General features: G+C 46.3%; 8 protein-coding genes across 8 annotated transcripts; 2 read left to right on the top strand and 6 right to left on the bottom strand.

The window, feature by feature from the left end:
* Nucleotides 1-879: 879 nt before the first annotated feature.
* Nucleotides 880-3,027, bottom strand: N7478_005196 (uncharacterized protein; the record flags this gene model as incomplete). The annotated part of the gene is made up of 2 exons (XM_056921410.1): nt 880-2,588; nt 2,655-3,027. The coding sequence occupies 2 exons, from the start codon at nt 3,025-3,027 to the stop codon at nt 880-882; spliced, it is 2,082 nt and encodes a 693-aa protein (XP_056779447.1).
* Nucleotides 3,028-3,626: 599 nt separating this feature from the next.
* On the bottom strand, nt 3,627-4,540 carry N7478_005197 (uncharacterized protein; the record flags this gene model as incomplete). Its single annotated transcript, XM_056921411.1, has 4 exons — nt 3,627-4,004; nt 4,074-4,211; nt 4,284-4,312; nt 4,378-4,540. The coding sequence occupies 4 exons, from the start codon at nt 4,538-4,540 to the stop codon at nt 3,627-3,629; spliced, it is 708 nt and encodes a 235-aa protein (XP_056779448.1).
* A 456-nt stretch (nt 4,541-4,996) lies between these two features.
* N7478_005198 (Major facilitator superfamily domain general substrate transporter) lies at nt 4,997-6,322 on the bottom strand (the record flags this gene model as incomplete). The annotated part of the gene is made up of 3 exons (XM_056921412.1): nt 4,997-5,137; nt 5,187-5,856; nt 5,913-6,322. The coding sequence occupies 3 exons, from the start codon at nt 6,320-6,322 to the stop codon at nt 4,997-4,999; spliced, it is 1,221 nt and encodes a 406-aa protein (XP_056779449.1).
* A 1,008-nt stretch (nt 6,323-7,330) lies between these two features.
* On the top strand, nt 7,331-7,684 carry N7478_005199 (uncharacterized protein; the record flags this gene model as incomplete). The annotated part of the gene is made up of 2 exons (XM_056921413.1): nt 7,331-7,341; nt 7,450-7,684. 2 exons carry the CDS (start codon nt 7,331-7,333, stop codon nt 7,682-7,684), a joined length of 246 nt encoding a protein of 81 aa, XP_056779450.1.
* Nucleotides 7,685-7,907: 223 nt separating this feature from the next.
* Nucleotides 7,908-8,890, bottom strand: N7478_005200 (Frag1/DRAM/Sfk1 family protein; the record flags this gene model as incomplete). The annotated part of the gene is made up of 5 exons (XM_056921414.1): nt 7,908-8,047; nt 8,120-8,325; nt 8,390-8,632; nt 8,694-8,775; nt 8,836-8,890. 5 exons carry the CDS (start codon nt 8,888-8,890, stop codon nt 7,908-7,910), a joined length of 726 nt encoding a protein of 241 aa, XP_056779451.1.
* Nucleotides 8,891-9,938: 1,048 nt separating this feature from the next.
* N7478_005201 (SGNH/GDSL hydrolase family protein) lies at nt 9,939-10,790 on the bottom strand (the record flags this gene model as incomplete). The annotated part of the gene is made up of 1 exon (XM_056921415.1): nt 9,939-10,790. The coding sequence occupies one exon, from the start codon at nt 10,788-10,790 to the stop codon at nt 9,939-9,941; it is 852 nt and encodes a 283-aa protein (XP_056779452.1).
* Nucleotides 10,791-11,441: 651 nt separating this feature from the next.
* On the top strand, nt 11,442-12,532 carry N7478_005202 (uncharacterized protein; the record flags this gene model as incomplete). The annotated part of the gene is made up of 4 exons (XM_056921416.1): nt 11,442-11,520; nt 11,578-11,681; nt 11,797-11,821; nt 11,877-12,532. The coding sequence occupies 4 exons, from the start codon at nt 11,442-11,444 to the stop codon at nt 12,530-12,532; spliced, it is 864 nt and encodes a 287-aa protein (XP_056779453.1).
* Nucleotides 12,533-12,624: 92 nt separating this feature from the next.
* Nucleotides 12,625-15,450, bottom strand: N7478_005203 (uncharacterized protein; the record flags this gene model as incomplete). The annotated part of the gene is made up of 3 exons (XM_056921417.1): nt 12,625-13,713; nt 13,772-14,055; nt 14,817-15,450. 3 exons carry the CDS (start codon nt 15,448-15,450, stop codon nt 12,625-12,627), a joined length of 2,007 nt encoding a protein of 668 aa, XP_056779454.1.
* Nucleotides 15,451-16,077: the final 627 nt, after the last annotated feature.

Genomic DNA, 16,077 nt, shown 5'->3' on the forward strand with positions numbered 1-16,077 from the left:
GCGGTTTGTATGCGGTTTAGCGTAGGTTAAGATCCTTGCCTGATTGGGCCCGGAAGAGGATGAGGTCGATTTTACTATCTATGCAGGGTGTAATGGGGTTATACTGGTTGAGAAAGCATTAGAGATATAATAGATTAGCAGGAGAAGACAAATATAGTTTGATTCTATCTTGATTCTATCCCGGTGATGCATCACTATAGATTGAAGTCTTTAACAAGCATCTTCGACTACACTGATCAGTGATCACACAATGCCCAATTTTATTGCTTATACCGAATAGTTCAGACCAGTTAGAGTTCTTAGCTCGTCCCAGGTTTAAATTACCGGCTTTGTTTGGTTCTGCAGTGGAACTGTTTTAGATTGTGCTAGCTAGACCGAGGCAGACTCCAGACACTCATGAAATGATACAAGTCGTACAAGGGCTATGCATGGTTGAGCCGCACAATGTAAGGCTATGTTTCAGCTGCTTGTTTCGTTTCCCCTTGATTTTCAAATTTTGTTTGATTTTCAAAATTTCATTAAACAAGCTGCTATTTCTGGGCACGAGGGCCTGCATGTTTGCATGGAACGAACCCCTGAGATCCGCGGGTTGGGGGCACGGTTAAGGTCCACTTAGTGGGGAATTTAATTTCATTTCAAGAGACCAAGGTACATTACAAGGTACATATGGTTGAAGAGTATATGGCAAATGTATACGAAGAAGTAATGGATTATCAACAATTTTGGAATCTTTATGCTTTTTGGTCGCGGAACTCCGGTTTATACCTAGATACACATAATACATCGAGAAAGTGCAAGATGAAAGGGGTAAAAGGGGGAGGAATAAGGGAAAAAAAGAAGAATAAGAAAAAAGTCATTAACACTCCAACTTTGGAATGCTTATAGCTTCTGCAAAAGCAACTTGGCACCACTGCTAGTCGGGCCGGCCTTCTTGCCTTCTTGACCCGACGCTGAGGCCTGCTCCAGCGCCTTCTTGTTCTTCTTCAGAGTCTTGAGCAACTCACTCTTCTTCTCGAAGTCGTCAGACTCGGCCAGCGCGACGATCACGAAGGTGTTTGAACCAGTAGCCCACTCCATGACCTCATCGCTGATCTGATCATACAGCAGCTCGTGGAAGTTAAGCGGGGGCTGCACCTTCTCCACAGTCTTCTCCGCGGGGTTGAATCGACCACCCTGCACGAGGGACTTGAGCAAACGTCCCACAGCGGCGGAGTCACGAGTCTCAGTTTGGTTCTTAGCAGCCTCAGCCACGGCGGTGAGGGCAGCAGTCTTATCACCATCGGCGGAGAAGAGCACCTCGCCGATGCATTGACAGCCGAAAGTGGTCTCTAGAAGGTTTGCAGCCCGAGCAGCAACGAAGTTGAGGAGAGCTGGTGAAGCGCTCTTAACAAGCTCTTGGCGTCGGATCTCGGGGTCTTTCTTAGATGTCTCTTGTCGGATATCGCGAATCTCCTTAAGAATCGCTTGGTCATTCTCGGGTAGGAGCCACTTGACACGATCGCCAGCGAATGGGTAAAGAACGGGAACACGAGCAGTCAAGTCGTTGATCTGGTAGTATAATTCCTCATTTCGGGCTTCCTCGGAGTCCTTCTCATTCAAAAGCTCAGGGAAAATGGACTTGGCAGTCAACTTGGTGTCGTCGACAACCTCGTAGGCTGCAAGAAGGACCATGTGAGCGTGAACGTCACCGGCCATCGCCTTGACAGTATCCTTGTAGAAACGCAACAGCAGCTTTCGGTCCTTGGCGTTGGCATAAGCTAGGGACAGACTCATCACGCGAGAACCGGATGGGGTGAAAGCCAAGTTCTTCACCAGATCACCCTCTTCGTCACCTTTGAGCAGCTCAATGAACTCGTTTGCCTCGGTGCTACCGGGCTTGGTGGCAAGGAAATATTGTAACATAGCATCGTGCAACAACTCAAAGCCAGTGGTCTTCTTCTGAACTAGCTGGTTGATCAATTCGTGCAAGAAGTGCATAATGGGCGATCGCTTCTCTGGGTGAGCTTCCAGAATCTTGAGAAGATCGGATGACTTCTCCTTGTCATCCTGGAAAATCACGAACTCCGGCCCGTACCATTCACGCAGAATTCTTGTTTTTTGCTCTTTAGTCGCAGCTCCTCGATAGACATCATCAAGAATCCAAGATCCCTCTGGGTGTCGAATAAGACGCTTCACATTTCCATAGAACTCTGGAACAATCATGTCGCGTGTCTCAGAATCACCATGAGCGAACAACTTTCCAACCAAGAACTTAGCATAGCGGCTCTCCGCCAACTCCTTGTATCTTCCCTTCAGTTCCTGAGCAATTTGCTTGCGCTGTTCCAGGTTGCCGTACTTCAAGGCTGTTTGAACGACACGGACAGAGTCATGCTTGAACACGAAATCTTGAACGCGGCCAGTGATAATCTCGAACAACTCCTTGACAAGTTTCTTGCGCTGCTCCAATGGAACGTGGGACTTGCGGCGCAACTGTTCCCAAAGCTTCTTAGAGCGAGCAATCGTATCGGCATTGGGCTTCGCGGCCTTGCGCTCCAGCTGAAGGGCCTTTTGCTTGGCGTGGGATTCGCGGGATGCGTTGGCGTTGGGATCTGTTCAAAGCAAGCATGACTGTTAGCTCTTCTAATCTCACGTATGGTTTGCAAACGAGGACGTACTCTTGGGTGCTTCAGACCTAGCAGGCTTCTCCTCAGCATCTTCATTAGACACGTCCTCCTCATCTTGAGGGGCATCCTCCATATCAACATCGTCCTCGGGGATTTCATCATCAAGCACATCAAAACCATCGTCTCCAGAATCCGAAACATCGTCAATATCGAAATCATCCTCGTCCGAAGACTCCTCCTTGCGAGCCTTCTTTTTAGAAGAACTCTTATCACTTTTTCCAGACTTAATATCCTTATTTGATCCGGACTTCTTCACCGGTGCAGAGACCTTAGATTTCTTCACATAGTCGGAGCCCTGCTTGGTCTTGCTCCGCTTTCCATTGCGGTCTTCCTTCGCCTCAACGGCACGTTTCACACCGGCCATTATGTGTATATGAGGTAGCAAACTTGGCTACAACTCTAGATCCGGATAGAAAAAAAGAGAAGGGTGAATATCCGAGCTGAAGGTGCTCGGCGTGCTGGAGGATAATTTTTTTGGTTTGCGGGCGGAGGAAGTTTTTTTGCCGATTGTTTGCACGGTTTGCACTGATAAGACAAAAGGATGTAAAGTTTGAAATTAAGTAGGAAAGAGTCTTGTCTTGATGTGTTCTCGATTTGTTTATTTATCTATTTCATAAAAGGGAATTAATGAGACTGGGAATATTTGAAATATACATTCGTGTATGAGTATGAGTTTGCAAATGTAAGTTGTCCACCTATAGACAACTGTCCGCGTAAGAAGCGGACATGATCTCGACGTGCAGCGATTAAAAATCAGTCTGCTCTTCTCATAGATAAAAAATATATACAGAGTACGACCGAGAAAACAAAGAAATATCACCGGAAGGGCATAGAGGAGATTCGCTTCTTCCAGCCCTGGGGCCATATCCATTGGAAACCCCATGGATAATCCCCGAAGATAAACCAGAAACGCCATTCCTTCATCAAAATAACTCATTGGTATCTTTCATCATTCATGCATACTTACTCGCCATTGCCTTCTGACGTAGACCCTGGTACAGAAATTGGCGCTGGTACTTGCATAGAGCCCAACTCCGAACCTCCCCCGCTCTGTCCACGCTTTCTTCCGGGAATGTGAAACCCAAATGAAGTAGAAGATTTGTTGCCGGATGATGGTGCGTCACTAGATGAGTCGCCGAATCGTGCGAAAAGACCCTTTTTCTTGGGCTTAGCTTCGTCATTGAGACCCACGTCTTCAAATTTCTCTTCTTCCATTGCGTCGGCTTTGTCGAAACTTGTAGATCGCTGTGCGGATGATGTGATACGGGAAAATCGGGAGTCGAGTGAAGTGCGGGATGGGACGGCATCGGCGTGTATTATGGGAGAGCGGGCGGAAATATCCTAAAATCCAATTAGTATTCGCTACAGATATGCGTAAGGAAAATTGAATGAGAATGGTGGGGGACATACAAATGATCGGCGGTAGGAGTCGAAAGATTCGCGCGATATTGAGAATGGCTCATTTTCGTCGACCAAGTCGCGATGGTTTGAAGGTCGTGTTGATCCGGGGTATCGGTGCCAGAAGCTTGGTTTCTCAGTTGGGGAAGGCTATTGATTGTTAGTTGAGGGCATTCGACGCCTCGAACCACAGATGGCGGTTCATAGTGAAAGGTGTCGCACCGGAAGATATACTCCGCTGCCATTCACAACTATATAAGACGGAGATCATTAGTACAAGCTACGATGATTCCAAAAAAAAAGCCCGCAATCTTACCACTCAACTTGTACTCTGGAGGCTCGCCATCTTGGCTTTTGCGAATAGTGATCGGTGTGGGACCAGGGCGTGCGTTGGGCGACAAATGATTCTCGTCGAAACCATCCGCTTCCCCACCATTGGGTTGGGATTTGCGGGCAAGGAAGTTGCGAAAGGGAGCCATATTGACAATGAGGGTTGGTCAGGTTGCTCAGGTTACGGTGGGTCGGAAGTCAAAGAGAGTGATGAGCAAAGGTATCTTCAAATTTCACATGATCAGGCCATGGCTCTGTGGTGGAGAGTTGCATGGAGAGAATCAACCGATCCACCAGTCCGGAGCGGGCGGGTGTAAGGGCCCCGAGGGGCATGTACGTCATGGCCCCCCTTTCCCTCCGCGCAATGCAATTAAAGACTCGCAATCACTACCACGCCAAGTTTTAATCCAGGCTAATCCATGCTTTGGGGCTGGTACTAACCAATCCGGGGCATCTTGATGCAAGTTTGACTTTGTTCTTTTTTTGCGCTTTTGATTTCCCAGTCTTGATTGGTTGAATCTTGCTCTTGTGGCTATAGTGACTTTGCCTTACATTCATGTATAGTATGCATTTGGCTGATTGATACATTACACTATGTATGAATCCTATCTATCTTCTTCAAACATAGGCTCTCGCATGAACGGGCTCCGTCGTCGAATCGCAGGACCTTTCACTATAAGGACCACCGGCACAATAGAGAGACCAGCGCCAATGAAGCCCAAGCGATGTCCCAGCCCATCCATAGCCTAATTGGTCAAATAGAGCAAGATAACCAAGTGGAAGAAACCCACTAACGATGTTACGCCCCAGAGAAGTGGACGAGAGTGCTGAAGCGGCATACTTCTCATAGGAATCTGCGATATAGTTCAGCACCGACAGCAAGATGGAATAGATTCCAACACCGGTACATCCAATGCCAAGTGTAGGCACAATCCAGTGCAGTTTTCCATCGCCGACACTAGCCCAGCCGTACCAGAATAATCCGGCGGTGAAAATGATACTTCCTGGTATAGGCTTGCCAGAGGTTTCGTGATCTCTCTGGGCAGAGGGTGCATAAAGCCAGTCTTGAATTGGGTTGAGAAAAATACCAATAACAGCACCTACAGAGATGGCCAGCTCAATAAGCGTGATTGTGAAAGTATCCATCTTATAGTTATGGCGAAACGTGAGACTCACACTATCGAAGAACAGAAATAGGATTCCCCACGCGAAGCTAACCCAGAGCGTGAAGAATAATACAATGGGTTCTGTGAGAAACAAGCGAGTAGGGCGTGCTGTCGAGACTTTGAGTCGTTGTAAAGCACTCGGCATTTCTAGTTCGAATCGAGAGTAAACGACACGGCCTGTCTCCTGACGAATCTTCCTGGCGCGCTTGGACAACAGGGCATGACCGCGAGTTTCACGAATAATGAACCAAAATACTGGCATCAAAGCTAACCCCCACATTCGTTGAACCCAGAAAATCCTAGAGAGCAAGTCAGAGTCCATTTGTAATAGTCTTAGATGATGTAGTACCCTTACCATCTCCATGGGTTACCGACATGTATGGTTTGAAGACTGCCACCGATAAATGGACCCGGTGATATATCAACAATCTGCGAGAACACATATAGGGACATAGGTCGACTGCGGGCTACACCTCCAGGCCAGATATCAGCAATCATACCACCCACAATATTGATGGTAGACGCAGCAGCGCCGCCTCCAAAGAATCGAGTAACTACCAATGTAGCAAGGTTGGGTGCAAATGCAGATGGAAACATCCAAATCCAATATAGAGAGTAGCCCACAAGGTAACCTGGTCGGCGACCCCAAGACTCTGTGAGTGGAACGAAAATTGGGGGTAGAGATGCGGCTCCCATCTGGAAGGTTGTTGTTGCCCACATTAGATTATTGAAAGGTTTTGCTTTGACATGGAATTGTTTGGACATGTATGATTGACCGCCACTATATGAACCGGCAGGAAGGGCGACGATAACAGACCTGTTGTTAGGCAGAGGTTCCATCAGCGAGTGTGGTTCAAGATTTCATGGAGAGGAATAGAAAGATAGAACGAACATGAAGCAGCCATTTATCGTGAGTAGCCATCTATCGGTTTTGCTCCAGTTGAATCTGCAGTGCAAGAGCTGTCAAGTCCTGTTCACAATGGAAATTGTGTTTTCTTTAGTAGCGATAGGGCTCACGGATTTTCTCGGTCATTGAGCCCATCCCAGTCATGTATTTCAGCTCTCTCATTGTTTGGAGGTAATGAGCGCCTAGGATGAGTAATTCTATGAAAGAGAGATCGTGTACTGTCTCATGTTAGCTGTGGGCCCAAGAATTCATATGTGATCATTCATACCTGTCGGAAGAAGGAGCGTCTTCATCCTTTTCCCAAAAAACTAGTTTCTTGAGGCGATAGGTTTCCGACATGGCCATTCATTGTGGAGGTTCACAGGCAAACTTGACTGATTTCTTAGAGTCGACTCGTTGGTCTCGGTCGTGGTATAGAGTGGAAGGGCAAAGGAGACGAAATTTCACCACAAATGGGGCTTCATTACTTTTTCGGGGGCTCGTCCGAGACTTTTTGAAAAATGGAATTACTATGCTATTAATAAAAGTGACATAGAATGAGGCCCTGCACCTTCATAGTAGATTTGATGGAATTCCACTGCCGAAGCTTGTAGGCCGCCTCCGGAGTAGTCACGGTGGCGAGTAGTTGAACCAACTCTTGGCGTGACACGAGCTGAACTCATAATAACATATGTTTTACACTAGATATATTCTCAGGAAGTTGAATGAACGCATACCGTCCGGAGGTAATCTATTGGAGGCAATCTACATAAGTGGAGCAGGTCTTGGCAGGAGAATTGACCCGATCGGACCTGGGAGCTTTGAACTTTCAAAACGGGATTAGCGAGGAAAGGAACACAAATCAAGAAAAGAAATCAAGATCAATTATGTCCATTAAGTATGTTTGGTGAGAATACAGATAGATTTAGTAGAATCAAAAAAGAAGTGGCTAAAGGGTATATTTCTAATTAAGTGAAAATCCGGTAATCTGTCATGGATAACCTAGTGGGAGGCACTCCGCCAAGTCCGCAACCTTGCTTCGGCTCACGCCAGCAGGACCAGGTGCCTGGTACGAACCCTGGGGTGGTCATTACACTCGCGCGAGTAATCCGCGATGCTGTGAGGCCCTAAGCCATGGAAGTGACCCTTCAGGGAAGCAATTCCGCAGAGACACTTCCACCCTGGGGTGGCGTCGCCAGAATACACCGTCCTGTTACAAGGAATTGGGCTGTTTGGTGTGACAACCATTATCTTCTTTTTGTTTTTTAAATTTTCCCCTTATGACTTCATCTTCTCCATCCTCCCCCCTCTCTCCCCCCTTTCTTACACCACAAACAACACTTATTTTTTCTCCTGCAATGCAATCTCCCAAATTTTACGGTTCGTAATTTCGAATGTATGTGATCAATAATCCATCTAAAATTGCTTCTATAATACAAAAACTCCCAACCCAATGCACCAATACTATATCATCAGCCGTGATGAGTTCGTGTCCATCCCCATTTCCAGCTGCTGATATTGGTGCGAGTCCGGGAATTTTTGACTTGATGGTAGGAGATCGATAATGAAAGAAAGGATATAACCGGTAAATGTGAAAGCGATGACTAGGTAGCGACATGTTAGTGACATCAATTTTGGATGAAATCAGGACATTCAAACCGAATTGGAATACTTACTCCACTCTAAAACAGCCGCTGTATCTGATTGCAAGTTGCCGCCAGCGGCTAGAATGCGGAAAGCCACAATAAAGGCTAACTCGACAATAACAAAGGTGATTTTGATCATAAAGCTTGTCATAAGCATGCGCTTGTTCACGCGATTCGAAGCACGCAGGTAGAAGTAGTCCATGCAGATGACCACGGCACTGACCAAGTAGCCCGTCCTAGAACCAGTCAGTAACCTCGAATATCAAGGCATAACAATAGCGCCGTAAATCATGAACTCACAAGAATATAGTTACAGAGGTGTCGTGGAGTAGTAAGTGATCGAGGTTGTCAAAGACAGATAGTGTAATCAGGCCGACGCTTCCAAGCATCGCAAAAAGGAATGAGGCATAGACGAAAAGACTGTTGACGTGCTCTTTATAATGCACGAATTGGTAGAATGTTACGTTCATGAAGAACATTGTGATGAAACTTCCGATCATAAAGAGTGGCTTGAGCTGTTGCGCTCCGATATCAGAAATGAATCTGATGTCATACTGTATTAGTCTCTAACAATTGAACACCAAGTCAAAGCCGTAGGACTTACGGAATGGTTTGTCCAGGCTGCATCCTGCCAAATGTTGGTTCTCCCATCATATACCAGTGTCCCAACATGCCCGACAGCGTGGCTAAAATCATTGAATTAGAACCAATCAAGCTTTCTTCGCATCGCACCCGTTGATACTTACTTAGCCATGTCGAAGCAGAGATGACTGGGAAAACCCAGAAGAATTCGATCAACATCCTGTGGGCGATCGCACAGCGAAGATGCTGCCGACCTTAGCACGTTGTTGACAGCCTGGAGTTGCCGTGAGTGAGATTAAGAGGAAAACCCAGATCCAGCCCTGGGGTTCCCTCGAAGAACACTAGACGCTAAGCTGCATGGGATAATTGCTCAAATTCCTGTCAGGAACCAGGAACGAGGAAATGGCATCAGTGCACCGCCCTTGCATTTATTTGGGTGATCATCCACCAGTAGGAATCATGAACGCCGATCCTGATTTTGGAGTCGAGTTGCCCTGTTTCGGCATTTTGCTTATAAGCTTTTTAAGTTCCCGCGTGGATCGTTCTTTATATCTGATATTCCTACTGTCTACTTGAAGCCAGGTTCAATTTCTGTCGTGGAACATCTATCAATGCCCAGCCAGTTCTGCTGTCCACTGTAGCGGATTAAACACGCTGGAAGAGCTTGGAACAGGCAACCTTGGAGTGTTGTTAGGCAATATGTGGATCATTTCCTCGACTATCGAAAAGAATGGAGCCCCTTTAAACAACCTTAGAAATTAGACTGGCGATCAGTCTTATATGCGCGACAAAAAGAATGCAGGGTGGATACATAGTAAAACCCATCAGAGCCCACTTTTCCTTGCCGTTGCATTTTTTTTGGAGAGCGCCCTACACACCAAAACTTTTTGCTAAAAAGCTGACAACTTCGCGAGATGCCAATTTTTGAATATTCTGAACAAGATAGGATATTTAAAGTAGAAAGTAGTAGCATAATGGTACATCGACATGTTTGATCCATCTAAACTTTGTCTCCTGAAGCACGCGACACGGGTCATGTCCGCAGCCAATCAATGACGTCTTGGTCCAGGGGAAATGGAGCTTAAACTGCGTCAGCGAATCCTACAAGGGGCCACCTTTTTTATTTTCAGCCACTAAAGCTCTTTGGGATGAAATTGACTTGTGTTAAGTTTATTATGTGGCAAATGACTCGTAAAAGGGTTCCACCAGGTGCGAGGCTGCAGTTCAGGGACCTTCGCACTCCGTACGGGGTAAGAATCCACGTTTTTTAAGGCTGTGCAGCCAGGTTCTTCTGGATCTTGGGTAGCAAGATATTAGCGACCGCTTTCATTCCGTTAAGGTTTGGATGAAGAACGATTCCCTCTCGGATCAGCGAGTATAAGCTGAAGCCTCCGACCCATGGCTCTTGGCTGCCCAGCACATGGCCCAAGCTAAGTTCATGAATCGGGACTGTTTCGCACCATTCTGATCTTGCCCCTGCAGCCGCGATATACGCATTCTGCAACGAAGATGCCACCTGGCAATGGTGATCAATCTTTTCTTGACTGAATGAGATATCAACATTGGCTTTTGTACTGGGGCCCACCACAGCAAGATATTCAACTAGATAGACACGTGCTTTGGGAGCTTTCTTATGTATCTGATCAAGAACATCACCCATTCTATGAGACAGTTCCTCTGGTGAGAGGGAAGTAGGGGTCTCCTGTGCCGTGGAGAGGACCGCTATAGCGGATCTGACGGTTTGTATGACGGCATTGGCCATCCACCCCAGCGTAGTGCCTGTTCCAGCATCAAATATCATGTTACCGATGTAGCCGATATCGTTTCCGCCCGCAGTAACCGTGATGATGTCTGCATCTTCGGGAATAGACTCGATCTGGGGTTGAAATACATCCTTTGAAAAGGCAGCACTTTGTGGCTCGACCGTGATGTTTAAAAGGGTCGCGCCAGAGACTGTCAGGTCGGTGAGCTCGGCATTTAGCTCTTTTGCTACGAGATGCGGGTAGTTCTGTCCTGAGCGCCGCGCAGAAAGGGGCTCGAGTTGTGGGGGGATCCCGGGACCCGCTGCAAATGAGCTTCCCACGCTTACGATGCGGAGTTTCTTATCGTCTGTGGCCATGGTGGGAGGTTTGAGGTAGGGATCAGTGTCGTGTACCCGAGGGTGAGACTTGTAGAATGTAGAGCTTGGGATGACTTTTCGAGATTGTGGAGGTCGGCGACAGATGTGGATGCCGATGATGAGTGAGGCTAAAATCTCACGCAATGTGGATTGACCGTGACTCACGTTGAGAATGTGTCCAACAATGAATGCGACAGGGACTACTTGATGAGTCCCGAATGAATTTACCAATATTAATGATTTATTTTTTAACCTATGGAGAATATTAAGTATATGGAGTGAGGGCACTGCGTGTTAAGAACGACGCTGTGAAGAAATCGATTTTAAAATATTATCATGTATCAATCGGAATTGCTAAAGCCAGGGAAGTCAGAGATGAATAGTTCTATATAAGGTCAAATATCTCATAGTGTTACAACGAGCCATCCGAAAGACCTTACCAAGTCATATAGCCGTCTTGCTCGGCAACAAAGGACCCCGAGGCTTGAACGGGTCGATCTGGTTGGGCAAGCTACTCCGCGGAGGCATCACAATCCATCATGTAAATAATGCCCACGTAAAAGGGACGAGATCACACATGAAGTAGGGAGCTCATTGTTTTCACACTTGGTTCGAATGACCCCTTCAGCTTCGCTAGCTACAAACAAACCTATGGACCTCAGTTATCCAAGATGGTTTGGCGGGTCTGCATCGTGCATGGCAGTATTGGTTTCTCATCCGTTTGATCTGAGTATGGACATCTTCCAAAAACCATAAGAGTCATTGCTAATATTAATCTTCGATGTAGTCAAAGTACGAATGCAGACAGTATCAACCGGTGCTAAGGAAGGGTTCGTCCCTACTGGGCTGCACATTATCAAACAAGAGGGAGCAAAGGGTCTCTATCATGGGGTAAGTGGCTTTTGCTATACTCCAATTAGCGTCTATCATTGTATACCGGATAGTAGTCTATTATTATTGCATATGATCAATATGGTTGCACCCGGCTAACTAATAAATCAATCAGCTTTCTGCTGGTATCATGAGATCAGGTTAGTGACAGATGAATAAACCCCAGAGATCAAAGTGATAATGACGGATATCCAGTAACCTACGGAACATCTCGAATTGCTCTCTACGAGGAGATGAAGCAATCTGCGAAAGATAGGGACCAATCCCTTAGCATCCCACTACTAGCTACAATGGCAGCCGTTTCAGGTTTCATCGGTGCAATATTCGGTACACCATCCGATATAGCTAATGTCAGAATGCAAAATGATCGGTCATTGGCAATTGAGAACCGTCGAAATTACAAGCATGTCTTTGATGCTTGGATCCAGATGAAGAGGCATGAGGGCTGGAAGGCCTTCAAACAGGGACTTTGGCCGAATTGTTTTCGCTCTGGAACAATGACAGCCAGTCAGCTGGCTTCATACGATGTATTCAAACGATTACTGCAGAGACTCGGAAAGACAGAGGAGGAGAAGCCTTTAATTCATCTTTCTGCGTCGATTTTGGCTAGCTTAGTAGCGACGTCGGTCTCTAGTCCCATGGATGTGATCAGGACGCAGTTGATGAATTCTTCGGAAAAGATGTCGGTGTTGCAGGTCGTGAGACATCTTACTCGATCGGAGGGTCTTCGGTGGGCTTTCCGCGGTTGGGCCCCTAGTTTTATTCGAATGGGCCCTCAGACTATCGCTACTTTGGTTATGTTGGAGCAGCATAAGCGCGTTTATCGTATGATGAAAGCCGGGGAATGCTAGAATACTGGAGTTTCAAATCAAATAATAACATCAATAATCTTCAATCGAATCATTGGACTCTGAGCAAGGACATCTAAGAAAACGAGAGATGTCTAGGGCTTACACTCGACTACATCTTTGATTGCTTGAGCAACATATGTTACATTTTCCTCATTCAGTCCACTCATGCTCATTCGCCCATTTCCAAGCATGTAAATGTGATATTGATTTTTCAGCCTTTCAACTTGCTGTCGTGATAGCCCAGTGTAGCTGAACATTCCAATCTGTCGTTCAATGTGAGACCAATCACCCCTGGTGTCGATGCGTTCCAATTCCGACCTCAGTGCAGACCGAACATCTTGAATCCGTGTGGCCATTGTCTTTACATCTTCTTCCCATTTCTGACGCAGAGAATCGTCGGACAGAATGGTATCGACTATTCGAGCACCGAACAGGGAAGGGCAGGAAACCTCAGCTCGAGCCAACTGAGTCAAATGCGTGAATGCACCTTGTGTTGAAATACCAGGCGGTGCGACAAGATGTAATGCCCCAATACGCTCCCCATAAAGCCCAAAGTTCTTGGAAAACGATTGGCAGACCATCATGCCAGCTGGTACAAACTTCTGTGGGACCGATAAATCACTAAAGAAGACCGAGTAGAAATGTCGAATCGCCCAGGCGTCTGCATCAGGATCTCCGGAGGCAAAGCCTTGATAGGCACTGTCAAACACGACAAAGAGCCGCCTGCGCCCGATGACCTCTGCAATCTTGCTCCATTGATTGCGCGTTGGATCGTGTCCGGTTGGATTGTGAGCGCAAGGATGGAGGACAACGACATCATTTTCCTCGCCCGTCTCGAGTTCGCTCACCATTCCATCAAAGTCAAAACAACGTTTCTCGGAGTCGTAGTAGGGATAGAGCTGCTGGATTATTTCGGGGGCAGCGGTTTTCCAAATCTCATAATGATTGTCCCAGGTTGGATTTGAGATGAAAACTCTTTTGGATCGGATATGCCGTGCGCAGAACGAAGCGGCCAAGTAGTTAGCACCAGTTCCTGCTATGGTCTGGACCGTTGTAATGTTCTTCTGTTTGGATATTTTGGAGTTGAACAAGAGTTTCCGGGCTTTCTGATTGAAGCTTTCGTCCCCTTGGATGGGCAAATATTCATGAGTGACCTTTTCCTTGTGCAGGATTTCTTCAGCCTGAAAACAAGCGCAATTAGCGAGAGGGAAAATGTTGATGACGCGTCTGGAAACTCACAACTCTGACGCTTGGTAGAACCCAGGGCTGGCACTCTTTATCGCGATAGACACCCTGGCCGAGGTTGACCTTGTTGGGGGAGGAGTCGGTCTTGTAAGCTGCGGTGAGTTCAAATGACTCAGCTAGCGGTAGAATTGGGAGATCTCCTAAGTTGAAGCCACTCATGTTTGAAATGATTTGGGGTATGAGTAGGTGTAGTAGATTGCTGTTGAAATCGATTGTGGTCGAAGCAGTGAAAGTGAGAGATACAAAGAAAAGAAAATCACCAGCGAAGATAACAAACACTATAGGGAAGTCACCTGATAGCAACAATCCTTGATATCCTATAACCTTGGAATTATAAAACAAGCGAGTCACATAATCTTCAATGTTAGATTCATGAAGACAAGGGTCTTTTTTATCTTCCTTCGGGAAACAGCCCGAACCCCGAACAAACACTCGGCGACATTTCCATTCGCCGTACGCGGAAGCATATTCAATGTTTGAGGCGATCGGGACCACAGCTCTCTTTTTTTTTAGTCACGGTGCTTCTTGGGCGGACGAAGCTTGGAGAAAACGTTCATTCAAGTTACCAGTTGAAGCCCGTCTTGCCTGGTCAGTAGCCTGTCGAACTGATTTAGAGGCTTGTGGGAGGAGTTCTAGAGTTTGTAGCAAAATAGACTGCAGATCCTCATAGGGAACTTGATCCAACTTTCCAGCAGAGTAGTCTCTTTCGATGCCTTTCCATAGAAGCTGAACGCCTGCTACCACATGGTGAGGGTATGGGTCAATCGCAACCAATGGAAATGACTCGGGATCATTTTCTGTATCCCGTCTTCTGGGGATTTTGAAATAATTACTAATTCCGAATTGAAGACAGTTGAGTAGACTACCTTCGGCTTCTGACCTTGTCGTCGTCATTTTGTTTAGGAGGTCTTTTCGAGATGCGATTTCCACTGCATCAATCATAATCAAAATACAAAGATGATGATGAACCATTAACTCGTCTAAGTACGGAAAAGGGTCAGTGATTGATGTCTTGAATAGAACGAGACCTGAGACTCACACCACCGGAGTTTCGTATATCCTGAAAGAAATTGCAGACGACGCTCACATGCTTCAAGCAAAGGTCGATAAGTGCCATTAAACTGCTGAATAGCATCCTCGGCACACAAAAAGGCACGTTGAACTGAGTTTTCGCCATGGCCTTCTCGAAGGGCTTCTTTGAGAATGGTGCCCATCTTCCATACGTAAAGTTTCCAGGCTTGTGCCGCGGCAATAATTTGATTAGCAGTCTCTTCGGTGACTGCAAGTCCATCTGTCCGCCAGTCTTCAGATTGCTCATGGAATATATTTGTGCACGCTTTCACCATACGCCAAGAGGTTTCCGATTCCCATCCTAGAAGGCCGGATGAAAGAATGGACTTGGTGTTCAAAGTAAGTGATGAAGAGGTATCGAAAGTAAGAGCAGCCCAATATATCATGCTTTCAATATCCATGAACTCTGTCCGAATTTGATCAGGGGTAGATATCGGAGTAGCTTGGTCTGTAGGCAGAGAAACTTTCGATCCGTTGAATTCCAGGCTTCTTTGTCGGGCCCGAAGAAACTGTACTTGTTGTAGGGCGGCTTGCACACATATTTGAGCGGGTAAACCGTCTTCCTCTTCCTCCTCATCAATTCCCACTGGAACCGGAACCATTGCGAAAAGATATAAACTTAGCATTGATCGATAACATGGCCGATTTATGGATCTAGAAAGATCTTTTCGAAGCTCTCGCCACAAAGTCTGGATTAATGGTGTCTGTGCTGCTCTTTGTGTGGGCGAAGTGCAAATAAGAGGTAGCCAACGTGCAGAAAATGTCTGTATTGCTTTGTTGAGAGTTGCTTCGATTTGCAACTCTTTCTGTAACTCTCTTTGGCTTGGTGGGTGGTTGATTAAACCGGGTTTGCTCTGGCTTTCTAGATTCTTCATCAAGTGATCAAATTGTCTGCAGATCGATGATATGCTAACGGATAACGAAAGACTAGGCTGCATATTTGTGTCATTATCTAAGTGGCCACGCTCTCCAAATCTATGGCCATATTAATGTCTGCTCGCAATGCTCACGGGTACATCGCTCAATTCCAAACTCACGCGAACGGACAACTATAGTTGCCTAACCATGACCCAAAAATAGCTTCGAAGACATTCTCGTACATGTCTTGAAGCCATAAAGACGTTTCTGATGTAATAGGTTGATTTTGAGAAGAAGGAGAAGGAGTTTCATCATTGTTGTCATTCAAAAGACGTTCGCATACTCTGCAAACTGAAATTAGCAAAACGCCC

This window comes from Penicillium angulare (genome assembly GCF_028827245.1).
Source record: "Penicillium angulare strain IBT 27051 chromosome Unknown utg000004l_segment0_segment0, whole genome shotgun sequence".
NCBI classification, from domain to species: domain Eukaryota; kingdom Fungi; phylum Ascomycota; class Eurotiomycetes; order Eurotiales; family Aspergillaceae; genus Penicillium; species Penicillium angulare.